Source organism: Pan troglodytes, chromosome 3 (genome assembly GCF_028858775.2).
Source record: "Pan troglodytes isolate AG18354 chromosome 3, NHGRI_mPanTro3-v2.0_pri, whole genome shotgun sequence".
NCBI classification, from domain to species: domain Eukaryota; kingdom Metazoa; phylum Chordata; class Mammalia; order Primates; family Hominidae; genus Pan; species Pan troglodytes.
The window spans coordinates 110,891,336-110,906,745 of NC_072401.2; the positions used below are offsets into that span (position 1 = coordinate 110,891,336).

General features: G+C 42.9%; 1 protein-coding gene across 8 annotated transcripts in view; it reads left to right on the plus strand.

Moving 5' to 3' along the window:
- Window positions 1-346: 346 nt before the first annotated feature.
- SEC24B (SEC24 homolog B, COPII coat complex component) overlaps window positions 347-15,410 on the plus strand; it is a 106,382-nt gene continuing 91,318 nt past the window's right edge. For 3 of the 8 annotated variants that reach the window (XM_016952006.4, XM_054683268.2, XM_054683269.2), the window contains exon 1: window positions 376-756. In XM_016952006.4, the coding sequence (XP_016807495.2) occupies window positions 624-756 (133 nt within the window). In that variant the 5' untranslated portion in view covers window positions 376-623. Of the gene's footprint in view, window positions 757-15,410 lie in introns of all 8 variants that reach the window. The other 5 variants (XM_016952005.4, XM_016952008.4, XM_016952010.3 and 2 more) reach the window with 4 other exon arrangements.

Below are 15,410 nucleotides of genomic sequence, written 5' to 3' on the forward strand. Positions count from 1 at the left end.
TCAAAAATTAAAAACCAAACCCAAGCCATTGTTCCTCTTCGAGGAAGGGTGGGTGGTCAGTCGTCGCCTGAGCTCCGAACATCAACCCGCGGCTCTCAAGTTCCCCTCCCAGTAATGCTGGGCCCAGCCTCGCCGCGGCCGATCAAGCCTCTGCCCTAGGTGGAAGCGGGCCACCCGGTCCCTTCACCCACTGAGGCCCAGTCCTTTCGCCTCAACACGAAGGCAGCCTGGCCGGGCCGGAGCAGCAGCCGCGGGGCCGGCACTGGGGGCACGGAACCCCGGGCCAGACTCAGGCCTGGGCCAGCTCGGCTCCGGCCTGCAGGGGGCGCTGCGGCGGCACCGGCGCGAGGCCCGCGCGTGCGGGGAGCGACCCCAGGTGTAAGTCCCGGGGCGTGGGGCGCGTGGGTCAAGGCGGAGCGACCCAGGATCCCCGCGCCCGCGGCGGCCGCGGAGCGGCAGCGCTGGGCTCGCGGAGAAGCTTGGGCACCTGAGCCGCGGTCCCGGGTGACACCCTCAGTGACGCCAGGCGCGTTCCTTCCTCTTCCTCTCTCCTCTCCGGCCCCGCCTTCCCTTCCCTCCGCCCACCTCCCTGAAGCGGAGCCGCCGTCGCCACCAGCGCCGTCATGTCGGCCCCCGCCGGGTCCTCTCACCCGGCCGCCAGCGCCCGGATCCCGCCCAAGTTCGGCGGAGCGGCCGTCTCAGGAGCCGCAGCGCCCGCGGGCCCGGGTGCGGGCCCGGCGCCGCACCAGCAGAACGGTGAGGCGGGCGGCCCGGGCGGAGCGCGGGGCCTAGCACCGGCTGGGCGGCCTGCACGGCCACATCGGGGCGGGGCGGGCCGGGCCGGGAAGGGCGTTCGGGGCCAGGCCCGGCCCGAGGGAGGGGAGCGGGCGCGGTGCGGAGGCCGCGGGGTCCGGGTTGGGTGCGGGTAGGGGGCAGGGAAGGCACGGCGCGGGGCGCGCGGGGGTGGGACGCCCCTGGCGTGGGGGCGGGGGCCGGCCTGGGAAAGCTGGGGCCGTGGCTGTTTATGTAATGCGACCCCAGGCCCGAAACGGCCTGGGGCGAGTAGGGGCGACTGAAAAGCTGGGAGCCCACGTAGTAAAACCCAGTTACCTAGCCTGGACGCGGGCGAGTTGCCCCGAGCGACCCCTTGGCTGCGAGAGCTGGCCAGAAGCCGAGGCCGCTGAGTGCGTGGTCCGGAGAAGGCTGGTGCAGCCACCCAGCAGGGTGGATTGTGCCCTTCCTGTCTCAGGAAAATTGCTTCGGTTCCCGAGGCCCAGCGAACACGCTGCCTTGAGGAAACTTAAGTTTGCACTCAAGTTTGTAGACAAAAGGGTGTAAATATGCTATATAAGTGTAACTGTAACCCTGACCCAGTTCGGCCTCAAGAACTGTCATTGCCGCTGCGGCTGCTGCTCAAGCTTTTGGAGTTTGCTTGTAGTGTTTGAAAGGGAGCAGATGTAAACGGATTTAAACGAACATCTTTAGATCTGGGTGTTTTTCCTAGCTCCACTTTCAGAGATGGAAAAACGTGCCAGAGTTGGCCCTGCTTTGAGGCAGGGCCTTCATACAGGCAGCAGCCAAATGCAACACGAAAGCCGCTTTCATATTAAGGTCGTGGGCTTTTAGTAGGCTGCAAAATGATCGTCTCTAGGATATGCATTCCCTAATGCTGAGATTTGGAATGTTCGCGGATAGGGGCCAAGGGTGGAGGAATTCTCCTTACAGACTTCTTAGTATGTCAGATGAGAACCTTGGAAAGTAATTGACTGAATTTAGAAAAATACCTCTGTCCTGTGTTGGTACGAGAACCAAACTGCATTAGTACTCTCCAGATGATTGACCTGTTTTATCTAATTTCCTAATGAAAATCTGCTGGACTTTATGAATTAGTTTAATCAACATCTAAGTTTTACAACTGATGCTTTTCAAACATGAAGTGTATCGTTTGTCCTGAGGATCAGAAGTTGAGTGATACTTTAGCCTTAATATTCTTTGGATCAGCCTTACCTATCAGTATTACATGCTGTACTCTCAGTAGTCATTGTTTACTATAATCGCTTTTGGATATGACCAGTGTTATTGGTGTTGTACACCTGTTCTGAACAAATGTAAAAATACTATTTGTGAGCAGTGTTTGTTCTTGTAACCTTAATATAAGTTCTTGTTTTTGTTTGTTTTTAAAATAGCTTTATGAAGGAACTAGAACACGATAATTTAGTAAAAGAGCCCAAGTCTTTTAGAACATCGTAGACTCATGTTTACCAGTGATTCAAGGATTGTGTCTTTCCTTGATTTTCTGAATATGCATTATCATCTTAGTGAACAGTTTTTAAAGTGGCAAATGTTTATTACAGCCTTATAAATTTTGTGAACACTCAAGAATGCCAGGATATGTACTCAGCCAAGTGTAATCAGGATGTTAAAATCTGTAAGAACAAATCAATGTTTTGATGCCAAATATAGATGATGCTTGAGTTCTCTTGTTTATAATCACTACTTTCCTTTAATGTTGCAATAATCATTTCAACATTTATTGCATGCTTACCAGTTGGGGACTCAAGGTTAGGGTAGCAGATGAGACAGAGTCCCTGCCTCTCTCCTGACTTGCCCTGTATTTGGTAATGTTTGATTGGTTCTGGCTAGCCTTGAGGGACTGGACAGGTTGGGGTGGGAGGGAAAGGTTGACTCTAGGCAGAGGTTACAGCATGAACTAAAGTTTGGAAATATGAAAGTGCAGGGCATGCTTGGAAAGTGGAAGGAGTCAAGAGGTGCAGAGGGTGCTGGGTGGCATGGGAAGCCAAGGCACCGAAGCCGAAAGGAGCAGGTTAAAAGGGGTCAGGTTGCAGAAAGGCCTTAAATGTTATGCTAGGAAATTTGAAAGTTATGGTAAAGTGTAAGAACTAGGGTCAGGTAGAGTACAAGGTCTCCCTGTGTTGCCCAGGCTGGTCTGCTGGGCTCAAGGGATCCTCACACCTTATCCTCCAGAAGGATTTTTGTTTTTGTGGAAGGGATTAGTTTAAGTAGAGAAACAAGATTAAATCTCTTTTTGTTTTGTTTGCTAATCTCAAAAAAAAAAAGTTTGCTACGTGGTATCAGCATCTAGTAAGCAGTCATTTGGGTTTCTCATTTATTTTTCAGTCCTACAAAAGTAGTTAGCCTTTTAATATATCTCTATGGAATTCCAGACATGGTGAAAAAGAAATAGGTCAGAAATATGAGCATAAAACAGACAGAATTGTAAAACTGGAATGGTACCTAGAAATCACTCACTTCAGTGTTGTGGTGTGATATGAAATGTTTGGCCTTTGTCCTGGGTTCCTGTAACAGCTCCTAAAACCCTTGTAATTTCCTGAGTGATAGGAGTGTCGCTTGCTACTCATAAGGAGTCTTTTGATCACATTTGAGTTTATGCTAATGAGATGACTTAGGATGGGTCTCCTAGACAGCCTCAGGCTGGAGCTGGTAACCAGAAAGACCAAGTAATTAGAGAGTTGGGACTTTCAGTCCCCACCCATCATCCCCTTTGAAGGGGAGTGGATAGGCTAGAGATGAACTTTATAAAAACTCTGGAACAGTAAGATTTGGTGACCTTCTGGGTTGCTGAACATGTGGAGATGCTGGGAGGGTGGCGGCACCTGCCCCCATCCTTTGCCCTGTACATCTCTTTCATTTGGCTGTTCATCTGTATCCTTTGTAATATCCTTTATAATAAACAATAAATTTAGGTGTTTTCCTGACTTCCACAAGCCCTTCTACCAAAGTAATTGAACCTAAGGAGGGGGTAGTAGAAACTCCAGTTTGTAACTGGTTCCTCAGAAGTACAGATGGCAACCTGCTACTTGTGATACTTATGATAGGCATCTGAAGTGGGGAGCCGTCTTGTGGGACTGAACCCTTAATCTGTGGGATCTGAGTCTAACTTCAGGTAGGTAGTGTCAGAATTGAATTGAGTTGGAGGACCCCCAGTTGGTGTCTGTTGGGGAAAAATAAAAACAAAAATTCACACATCTGGTCACAGAAGTGGTCTGTGCAGAATGAGAGTAGAGTGAAAGAAGTTTTTTGTTTTTTATTGTTTGTTTTAGAGACAGGGTGTCACTCTGCCACCCAGGCTGGAGTCAGTGACTCCATCATAGCTAACTGCAGCCTCAACCTCCTGGGCTCAAGTGATCCTCCTGCCTCAGCTTCCCAAGTAGCTAGGACTATAGGCATGCACTACCACTCCTGGCTAATTATTTTTATTTTTGTAGAGACTGAGTCTCACCATGTTGCCCAGGCTGTTCTCAAACTCCTGGCCTCAAGTGATCGTCCTGGCTAGACCTACCAAAGTCTTGGGATTATAGGTGTGAGCCACTGGGCTGGGCCCTGTTTTTTCTTTTACAAGTGGTTAGCAAATGGCAAACTTTTTTTGTTTGTTTGAGACGGAGTCTCGCTGTGTCGCCCAGGCTGGAGTGCAGTGGCACGATCTCAGCTCACTGCAACCTCCACCTCCTGGGTCCAAGTGATTCTCCTGCCTCAGCCTGCTGAGTAGCTGGGACTACAGGCGCACACCACCACTCCTGGGTAATTTTTGTATTTTCAGTAGAGATGGAGTTTCACCATGTTGGCCAGGATGGTCTCCATCTCCTGACCTTGTGATCCACCTGCCTCGGCCTCCCAGAGTGCTCGGATTACAGACGTGAGCCACCGTGCCTGGCCCACAAACGTTTTTTAAGATTTGTTTTTCCAAAGGATATTGTATATAGATCCCTGATAGAGAAATCAGAAAAAAGCAAAGTGGTTGCGGTTAAAATAGAAGTAGAAGTTCAGTTGTTTTTAAGCACAGTTTGAAAAACACATAGTTTGGATCCCTACCTTTACAGATGAAATGAAGATTCAGAAAGGTTAAGTAGGTACATTTTCTACCAATTCTGTGAAAGCTTTGTGAGGGTGGCAGTTTTTTCTGTCTCTTGTTCACGTTGTATAATAAGAGCCTAGAACAGTATAGGCAAGTTACAGGTATTCATTAGACATGTATTAAATGAAGTCCATTTTATTTTTGCTAATTCCAACTCTAGATCTCTTCTTAAAACGTTTTGTCTGTTTGTTTATTTATTTATTTATTTTAGAGACAGAATCTCACTCTGTCACCCAGGCTGGAGTACAGTGTTGCCATCATAGCTCACTGCAGCCTTGAACTCCTGGGCTCAAGCAGTCTTCCCGCCATGGCTTCCTGAGTAGCTGGGACTATAGGTGTGTGCCACCATACCCAGCTAACTTTTAAAAAAAAATTTGTAGAGACTGATCTCAAACTCCTGGCTTCAAGTGATCCTCCCATCTAGACTTCCCAAAGTGCTGGGATTACAGGCATGAGCCACCATGCCCAGCCTAAAGATCTCTTTCTGTTAACAGACTTTAAGAAAATTCTTTTTAGAAACTTTGATGTTTGAGAAGAAAGGAATAGAGAGGCAGAAAACCTAGTCTTCATGATCACTTTTACTTGTTTTCTAGGTGTAACTGCTAGCATGTTTCCTCCACTTATTCGAAGATACAGCTTGACTTGATTTCAAGTCTGTGAAATCTTTCTCTTAAGCTTCCTTCCTTGGTGTTGTATTTCTATCCTTCATTTTTCATTGAGCAATATATGGATTTTTAAAACTATTTGTATTTCCATACCAAGCATTAATTGAATATTTCTTACCTTTTACTCTGCCTTTTGGGATTCCTTCCAAAGCTGAGTCCTCAAACGTAGGAAGACTGACTAAAGTAATAGCCTGGTAATGATCTTGTTGGGAGGTGGGGGGGTGGGGCAGTTAGATTTAATAATAAGCTGCTGCTTTTTAATTTTACTTTTAGGAAGCAAATGGTGTTCATTTTCAAATGAAAGTATATTTTAATCCTTCCATATGCCCTTTTCCAGAATGAAACTACAGTTTTATCACTTTAATTGTTAATAATGCAAGAAAGATGAGATAGTAATGGGAATTACTAGAACTCACTATGGAAGATGTAAATAAACATACCATTCATACAGCAGTACTATCGGGTCAGTCACTGGAAACCCTTAAACTTTGAGGGCACATGCAGCATTTAAAATGATATAAATCTCCCTAGTGTATCTCAAATAAGTTCCTTTTGATCAGAGCCACATCAGTGTCTCAGGTTTCTAGTCTCCATTTATAGCTAACCGGAAGCATCAGGTCCTCTCATGAATATACCCCTGTGGTATTAAAGTGACTGTGTCTGAATACATAATTTCCTCCTAAGCTGATTTGTTTTTTTTTTTTGAGACTGAGTTTCAGTCTTGTTGACCAGGCTGGAATACAATGGCACAATCTCAGCTCACTGCAACCTCCGCCTCCCGGGTTCAAGCGATTCTCCTGCTCAGCCTCCCGAGTAGCTGGGATTACAGGCATGCGCCACCATGCCTGGCTAATTTTGTATTTTTAGTAGAGACAGGGTTTCTCCATGTTGGTCAGGCTGGTCTCGAACTCCCGACCTCAGATGATCCACCCGCCTTAGCCTCCCAAAGTGCTGGGATTACAGGCGTGAGCCACTGAGCCTGGCTCTAAGCTGATTGATAGATATCTCAAAGATCTTAAAGTAGGCCAGGCATGGTGGTTTACGCCTGTAATCCCAGCACTTTGGGAGGCTGAGGCGGGCGGATCACTTGAGGTCAGGAGTTTGAGACCAGCCTGGACAACAGGATGAAACCCATCTCTACTAAAAATACAAAAATTAGCCAGGCGTGGTGGCAGGTGCCTGTAATCCCAGCTACTTGGGAGGCTGAGGCAGGAGAATCACTTGAACCCGGGAGGTGGAGGTCGTGGTGAGCCAAGATTGTGCCATTGCACTCCAGCCTGGGGGACAAGAGCGAGACTTCGTCGCAAAAAAAAAAAAAAAGATCTTAAAGTATTCACTCCATATGTAAACAAGTGTCTTATATCTGGGTTTAATTTTTATTTTTTATTGCTATATATATTGCTTTAGTTGTTTGCAGTGTCTTTTCACTCCCTCCCTCTCCCCCCAAGTTTCTGGGATTGTAGCAGTAATTAATTTTGTAAACCATATTCATTGCCACCACTAGTATTTCATGTTACTTCATCTTTCCAATTCATCTGTAATTCCTGAAGTATTTTATGCTAAAGGTATTAGAATAATTTTCTTTCCTAGAAATGAGGCATCTTCATTGTCAGCATTGTTAGAAAAGATCATGTTATATATATTCAGCCCTGGAGAAGCTACTATTTTCAATAGGCTGAGCATACTCAGAATTGTCCAGAAGGAGTGGACTAGTGAAAAGGTTGTAGGCTTTGATATAGCCCAAATTTTTGTGGAGAAACTTACTTAACATGCTTCAGAGTATAATAATACCTTTCTTACAGAGTTGTTGAGGGAATTACATTTAATAAGGTACTATTTTTAAAGTACTTAGCCCTAGAAGGGGCTTAGCAATTAGAGTCCCTCCCTTCCATTTTCTTCAGAACACCATTTTATAAATTCTTCAGGTGGCAGAAACCATATGGGTTTTCTTCATCATATGCCCAGTAGTAGCAGCTTGTAATAGGCACTCAGTTAAGTGAACTTGGTTTCCTATTCGTTATTGCTTTTGAAGACTGGCCACTGACAGGAGTCTGTGTGCCAGCTCCCTCTCCCCTTTTTTGTATTTAAGGCTCAATCACTATTTTAGTCTTCTCTTTATTTTCTTCTGCTTTCCAGTCCTCCATCCCTTATGTCCGCAAATGCATTCTTGGAAGGTTTCTGGTAATAGGCCATCTATTTTAGCTAGTTTGCTTATGGAAAGGTAAGTTTAATGGGTTTTAAGTTTTCTAAAATTGTGTGCCAGAAGTCATTTGTAACAGGAACTGAGGAAAAGCAGGATGAAGTAGCGAGAGGGAGTGGTAAAATCATGTCTTGCCTAGCCAGTGGCCAAGTCTTAACTTGTTTTCCTTAGGATTTCTGATTAATGGATATTGTGAAATGAGCTATAAGCCTGGCTTTGGAACCAGCAATGCCTGGCTTCTTTACTCCTTACCAACGATTTGAATTCATATGAATTAGTGGGCTTTCATGGCCCTGTTTATTTGTGTATAAAAGATGATAGTGATACTTCACAGAATTGTTTGAGAAGCATATCAGATTATATGTAGAAAAGCAAGGTATCTGGCATGTAGTAGATTCTGAACCAATATTGATTTTCTTTTCTTTCTGTATTTTGAGACAGGGCCTCACTTTGTCACCCAGGCTGGAGTGCAGTGATATGATCACAGCTCACTGCAGTCTTGACCTCCCCGGGTTAAGGTGATTCTCCCACTTCAGCCTCCTGAGTAGCTAGGACTACAGGGGCATGCCACTATGCCCAGCTAATTTTTGTATTTTTTGTAGAGACGGGGTTTCACCATGTTGCCCAGGCTCAAGTGATTCTCCTACCTTGGCCTCCCAGAGTGCTGGGATTACAGGTGTGAGCCACCATGTGTGGCCTTGGTTGTCTTTTGGCCCCTCACTCATAGCTCTCATTGTCGTGGTATCCAAGAAGGATAATTGATGTTGTAGCAGGAATAATCTATACTTAATGCAGTGAGATTTAATCCAGTTGTTTACATAGCCTGTGTCTGTAGGCTCTGTCCGCCAGCGGTGACTGGAACAGTTACCTTCATCCTCAGGTATATTTGCAGTTTATGGAATGTAGGAGAGAAAGAATACAAGAAAACATTTCTCTCAGAGCTTGGGAAGAAGCTCTATAACTGTTAGCCTTGCATTATGATAACCTAGGATATCCAGATGTAATCTGAGACTCCTCATTTTTGAAATCACCAAGGTTTGTAATTGCCTATTGCCTTAGGGGTGTGTGGGTGTGCAAGCATGCACATTTTTTATGCTCATTAAAAATCTGTATTTTGGCATTGTTAGTGATACCTTATTGGCAGGGAGAGTATATTAAAATATTCAGTAATCAGTACTGTGTATACTGACCACTAAATGGATACCATCCTTCATACCAGAGCAGGATCCTATAAGCTTTCAGCTGTGCCAGGCATTACTCCTTCAGCTGCGGATTATGAGAAGGTTTGGGCTAGCATGGTGGGGTAAAGCAGGGGAATAGGACCATGGCTATGACTCATTACCAACTGATTCAGAGCTATTTTAATATTTTAACAAAGATAATTGTTAAAATGCATACCTGGGTGCATACTGACTGAATATTGGCCTATTTCTTTGTAATTAAGTGATGAATGAATTCAGTGATTACATTCTTCGATCTGATTCTACCTCAAAGTTAGTATGAATTTATCTTAGTAGGATAAAGGAACTTGTACTTTGCTGACCTTGATGTTTGTGTTCAGATAATGGAAACTGAAATCTGACTTTGATCTGACTGAAAAAAAAGTAGGAATTCAATTCAGGAAAATATTAATGAAACAACTATTTTTAATATTAAAATGTGTCTCGGGGAGGGGGAATGATCATGCTATTATGGAAATCTTAGGAGTAGTCAAATTAGAGATGTGGTTTTTGTTTTCTCTCTTCATTTTTTTCTTTTTAAACAATAATTGTAGTATGGTGGAAATCATGACTGTTACAATCTTATTCAGGTAACTTGCTTAATTTTTGTGTTTTCCTGTATGTTTATATTACTCATTTATCAATTTTGCACATTTTTACTAGAGTTGGTAACCTTTTTATGTCAAATTTTTTTTCCCTATAAAATGGCTGTATTGTAATATTGGAATAATCCAATGTTGATGCTTTATTTTCCTTGAAGTTTCCCTAACTTTATATTTATGATAATATCTCTTAAGTGAGCTCTCGGTACCAGTTAGTCCTGTGGTATTTCTCTGCTCCATTCCCAGTGTCACATGCTCCCCTTTTCCCTCAAATTCTCAGTATCCTGTCTCTCTGCCTCCCTTTCCAATGGTGACCTTACTTATTTTACTAAGAAATTGAAAGCAATCTGACAATCTGAAGATAAAGTATTAATCTTCTGCCACCAAATCTATCAGTCTTCCTGCATATTATTATTCTTGTGTTATCTGAGACAAATTCAGATTATTTGGGTACAGAATTCTGTTCCCTCTCTTTTAAGAACTTTGTCCCTTCGATTATCTCATTTACCATCAATTTTGATCTTAAACACCTGAACCTTATTTTATGCAATGCATATGTAATCCTAACAGTTATATATAACTTTTATTTTAGAGACGAGATCTCACTGTGTTGCCTGGGATGGTCTCGAACTCCTAGGCTCAAGTGACCCTCCAACCTCTGCCTCCCAGAGTGCTGGGATTACAGGCATGAACCACCATGCCTGGCCTATAAATTTAATTTACAATTCCTAGCAAATATTTATGTAGCTCCTCTTTACATAACATTTTGTGCTAGATACTCTGGGCATACAAATGTGAATGTTCTCTGCACTCCAGGAGTTCTGTACCCCTCAGTAAAAGAGGAGAGGACTGTCAACACTGAACATGTGTTTCCTTCATAAGGCCTGTGAGAAGGGTGCCCAGAGTTTTGAAGAGGAAACAATTCTTCTTGGTTAAAGTAATAGGGAATCTTAAGGGAGGAAGTTAGAACTTCAGCTATATCTAAAATGATGGACACATTTTGAATTGACAGGTAAAAATGCATGAATCAAAGGTAAGGAATTTAAAAAATGTACTCTGAGCAGTGCAGGGGTACAAGGGAGAGAGAGTAATGAAAGAATAGTTTGGGCCCGGCATGGTGGCTCATGCCTGTAATCCCAGCACTTTGGGAGGCTGAGGTGGGTGGATCACCTGAGGTCAGGAGTTCGAGACCAGCCTGGCCAACATGGTAAAAACCCATCTCTACTAAAAATACAAAACTAGCTGGGTGTAGTGGCGAGTGCCTGTAATCCCAGCTATTTGGGAGGCTGTGGCTGGAGAATTGTTGGAACCCGGGAGGTGGAGGTTGCAGTGAACCGTGATCATGCCATTGCACTCCAGCCTGGGCAACAAGAGCTAAACTCCATCTCAAAAAAAAAAAAAAAAAAAGAATAGTTTTTACAATTATGTTGGGGCTGCTAATGGAGGTTCCTAGAAATTGTCCTAAGAAGTTTAGACTTCATTTGGATCAAAGAAGAGCCATTAAAGATTGTGTGGTAAGGAATGTTAAAAAGTACTATTAGAGGAAAGTGAAAGTAGAATAAAGGGAAGTCAGTTAGAGAATTTTTCAAACCAAATCCTATTTCATATGCCCTAAAGAGATCCTGTGATTTTTTTTTTTTTTTTTTTTGGTACAGGGACTAGACTTGCATGAAATATTTGTTTTATAAATTTTAATTTTCATGTTAGGTTTTGTTAAAGCAAGAGAATCAGTTTTCCTTTGGTGAGAATCTAGTGTCTGAAAGGAGGTTATGCTACTGAGACAGATATGTCCTGGGGGTAGATCTTGTGATAATTTAGTCTTGCTAAGGAGGGCATACATGCTTATAGAAAATCATAGGCTGTATCTTGCTGGCACATGATATATCAGTCAGGCTGACCAGCTGAGCAGCTCCATTGAAAAGATTATAGACCATTTGTTAAAAATATTTTATTTCTTCATTCAGATTGGTACCAGTGAGTAGATAATGTGTCAGAATCATCTGTTTCCCTCTTTTATTTGACATAGTTCACTTGAAGCTAAGAATATAAAATTCTTTCAGAGATTATATAAAAACTGAATTTTTTTGTTTTGTTTGTTTTTGTTTTGACACAGGGTCTCACTCTGTCACCCAAGCTGGAGCGATCACTGCTCACTGCAACCTCGATCTCCCGGGGTCAGGTGATCCTCCCACCTCAGCCTCTTGAGTAGCTGGGACTACAGGTGTGCGCCACTACACCTATCTAATTTTATGTAATTTTTGTAGAGATGGAGTTTCACTCTGTTGTCCAGGCTGGTCTTGAACTCCTGGACTCAAGCAGTCTGCTGCCTCAGCCTCCCAAAGTGCTGGGATTACAAGCACGTCTGGCCGTTTTTTTAGTTTTTTCTTTCTTTCTTTCTTTTTTTTTTTTTTTGAGACGGAGTCTTGTTCTGTCGCCCAGACTGGAGTGCAGTGGTGCAATCTCGGCTCACTGCAAGCTCCGCCTCCCAGCTTCACACCATTCTCCTGCCTCAGCCTCCCAAGCAGCTGGGACAACAGGTGCCCGCCACCACGCCCAGCTAATTTTTTTTTTTTTTTTTGTATTTTTTAGTAGAGATGGTGTTTCACTGTGTTAGCCAGGATGGTCTCGATCTGACCTCGTGATCCGCCCGTCTCAGCCTCCCAAAGTGCTGGGATTACAGGCGTGAGCCACTGCGCCCAGCCTGTTATTTTTATTATTTTATTTTATTTATTTATTTTTTGAGACAGGGTCTCACTCTGTCACCCAGGCTGGAGTGCAGTGGTGCAATCTTGGCTCACTGCGGCCTCAATCTCCTGGGCTGAAGCAAGCCTAACACCTCAGCCCCCCAAGTTACTGGTACTACAGGCACAAACCACCACACCTGTGTAATTTTTTATTTCATGTTTGTAGAGATGAAGTCTTACTATGTTGCCTGGGCTGGTCTCAAACTCCTGGACTCAAGCAATCCCCCTGCCTCAGCCTCCCAAAGTGCTGGGATCACAGGCGTGAGCCACCGCACCCAGCCTGTTTTTTAGTTTTTCAATGATTATTTGATGCTTATTTGTAAGGCATTGTATTGGGCAATTTGGGGAGTGCAATAATCAAATTAATTTATTCTAAGATGCTTTTTTTTTTTATTTTTACATTTTTTACCTCTGAAATTGGGGTGCATTTTAGAATCAGTGGAATTCTAAACTTGCTTTCCATAAAGTGAAATCATAATATAGTTGTGTGAGAATCTGCCATTGATACCTGATGTGGTAGGCTGAATAATGGGTTCCCCAGCTATGTCCATGTCCTAATCCCTGAAACCTTTGCAGCAGTGATTAAGTTAAGGATCTTGACATGGGGTTTTCCTGGAACTTGGTAGGCCTGATACAATCACAGCGGTTCTTATTAGAGAGACACAGGACAAGTCAGAGCCAGCAGCGAAGGAAATGTAAAGACAGAAGCAGAAGTTAGAGTGATGTGCTTTGGAGATGGAAGGGGCCACAAGCCAAGGAATACCAGTGGCCACTAGAAGCTGGAAAAGGCAAGGAAACGGATTGTCTCTTCAGAGTGTCCAAAGGGAACCAGCCCTGTCCCTTGACACTTTGTAGCCCAGTGAAACTGATTTTGGACCTCTGACCTCCAGAACTGTAAGAGAATAAATTTGTGTTGTTGTAAACACTGACTTTGTTGTACTTTGTTATAGTAGCAGCAGGAACCTAATACAACTGTGAAGATAAATAGTGGCAGTATCAAAACACACCTTAGATATAATGAAATACGATAGATTTTCATTTCTTTTTGTTAAAAACACTTTTCTTATACGTGAACAGGGTAAAAAGTGTAAAACGCCAAAGCAGAAAAAAGACCTGTTTTTGTATTATGGTATAAATTATTTTACATGGTGAAAGCTTTTAAAGTTTCATGTTCTTTGTGTTTAAGTAGCATATAGTATTCCTTATTGATACATTGTGATAAGTGCCTGATACAGAAATACTTGATGATTATTTACTAGGCTTCATTTTATAAAAATACAGTAATAGTTTCCATCAGCCAGCCATTACACTAAGCTTTGGGGGATAGGATAGAGCTAAGAGCAAACTAGACTGAATTTTTTCACTTGCAGAATTTACAATTAGACAATTACAGTTCCATGTGAAAAGTTCTGTCATAAGGGTCCAAAATACTGTGGAAGCAATATTATATAATGGCATGCATTCACTTGTAGGATTAGAGAATGTTTTCCTAGAGAAGAGCTGAGCTGAGATCTGAAGAATAAGTTAAGAATTGGTCAGGTGAAGCAGAAGAGGGTATTTTGGAAGGTTCCATATAGAGGGAAAAGCCTATCTGAAGATTGAGAGGTGAGGAAGCATGGCTTGAAAAAAATTTAGCATGATAAGGATGTGTGTAGAACAGTGATTCTCAGCCTTTTCATACTCATGGCTACTTTAGTGCTAAAATTTTTGGTGGCATTCTTAAAGGAATTACACTTTGAACACTTGTATTAAAAAAAAAGTTTCAAAAATGGTATCACATACTCACTTGATCCCCTTCAGAAGCCTCTAAAAGACAGCTTAAAGTAAAACTGTCTTCTGCCCTGATGAACCTCTTTTAGGGCCTCTTGAGGTGAAACTCAAGCATACAATCTTAGTTGATGTTGTACTGTGGCTTCTTTGCTTTTTTGTGGCAAACAGTATTTTTTTCCCACCAGCTCAGCATTCTATTTGACTTCACCATATCAGTAAGCATCTTAAGTGTAGCAAAATTAAATTTTATTTATTGATCAAATGTTGGCAGAGGCATGTGAAAGACTACTAGTATACTAGTATATTAAGGCATACCTCTTGAAAATTATTGTGTGAAGAGGTGGTGAGTGATAAAGCAGGAGTGGTAAGCAGAGGTCAGATGATGGAGAGTCTTTGCATTGTTTTCTATTTACTGCTGTAACAAATGACCACAAATTGGTGGCTTCAAACAACATGAATTTATCACCTATAGGTTAGAAGTCCACCTGAGCTAAAATCAAGGCATCTACAGGGCTGCATTCCCTTCTAGAGAATCTAAGGGAGAATTAATTTCTTGCCTTTTTGTCAGCTAGCTTCTGGATGCTGCCCACATTCCTTGGTCCATGGCCCACTTTCTCCACGTTCAAAGCCAGCAACATTGCATCTGTCTGAGAATTCTTCTGTAGTCACATCTCCCTCTGACTCTCTTCTACCTCTGCTTTTCTGCTCTTAAGGATGTTTGTGATTATATTGGTCTCACCTGGGTAATCAAGAATCTATTTTAAGGTCAGTTGATTAACATTCTTAATACCATGTGCAACCTTAATTCCCCTTTGCCAGGTAATCTAACATATTCACAAGTTTCAGAGATTAGGATATGGACATATGTTTTATTGGTCATGTTAAATAATTTGAATTTTTTTTTTATGGCAAGGTAAACCATTAGAAGGCATCAAACCAGCGAGTAACAATATCAGATCTGCTTTTTAGGAAAATCACTCTGGCTACTTTTGGTGTGTCATACAATTTAATAGGTCATTTCCAGTACCTTTTTCTACTGATGTATTAAAAATTTTATTTTGCAATAATTTTAGACTTACAGAAGTGTTGCAAAGATAGTACAGAAAGTGCAGTACCCTTCAGTCAGCTTCCTCTAACAATAACTTATGAAACTTTTTTTTTTTTGAGCCTCCCAGGTTCAAGCGATTCTCCTGCCTCAGCCTCCCAAGTAGCTGAGACTACAGGCACTTGCCACCACGCCTGGCTAATTTTTGCGTTTTTGTATTTTCAGTAGAGATGGGGTTTCGCCATGTTGGTCAGGCTGTTCTCGAACTCC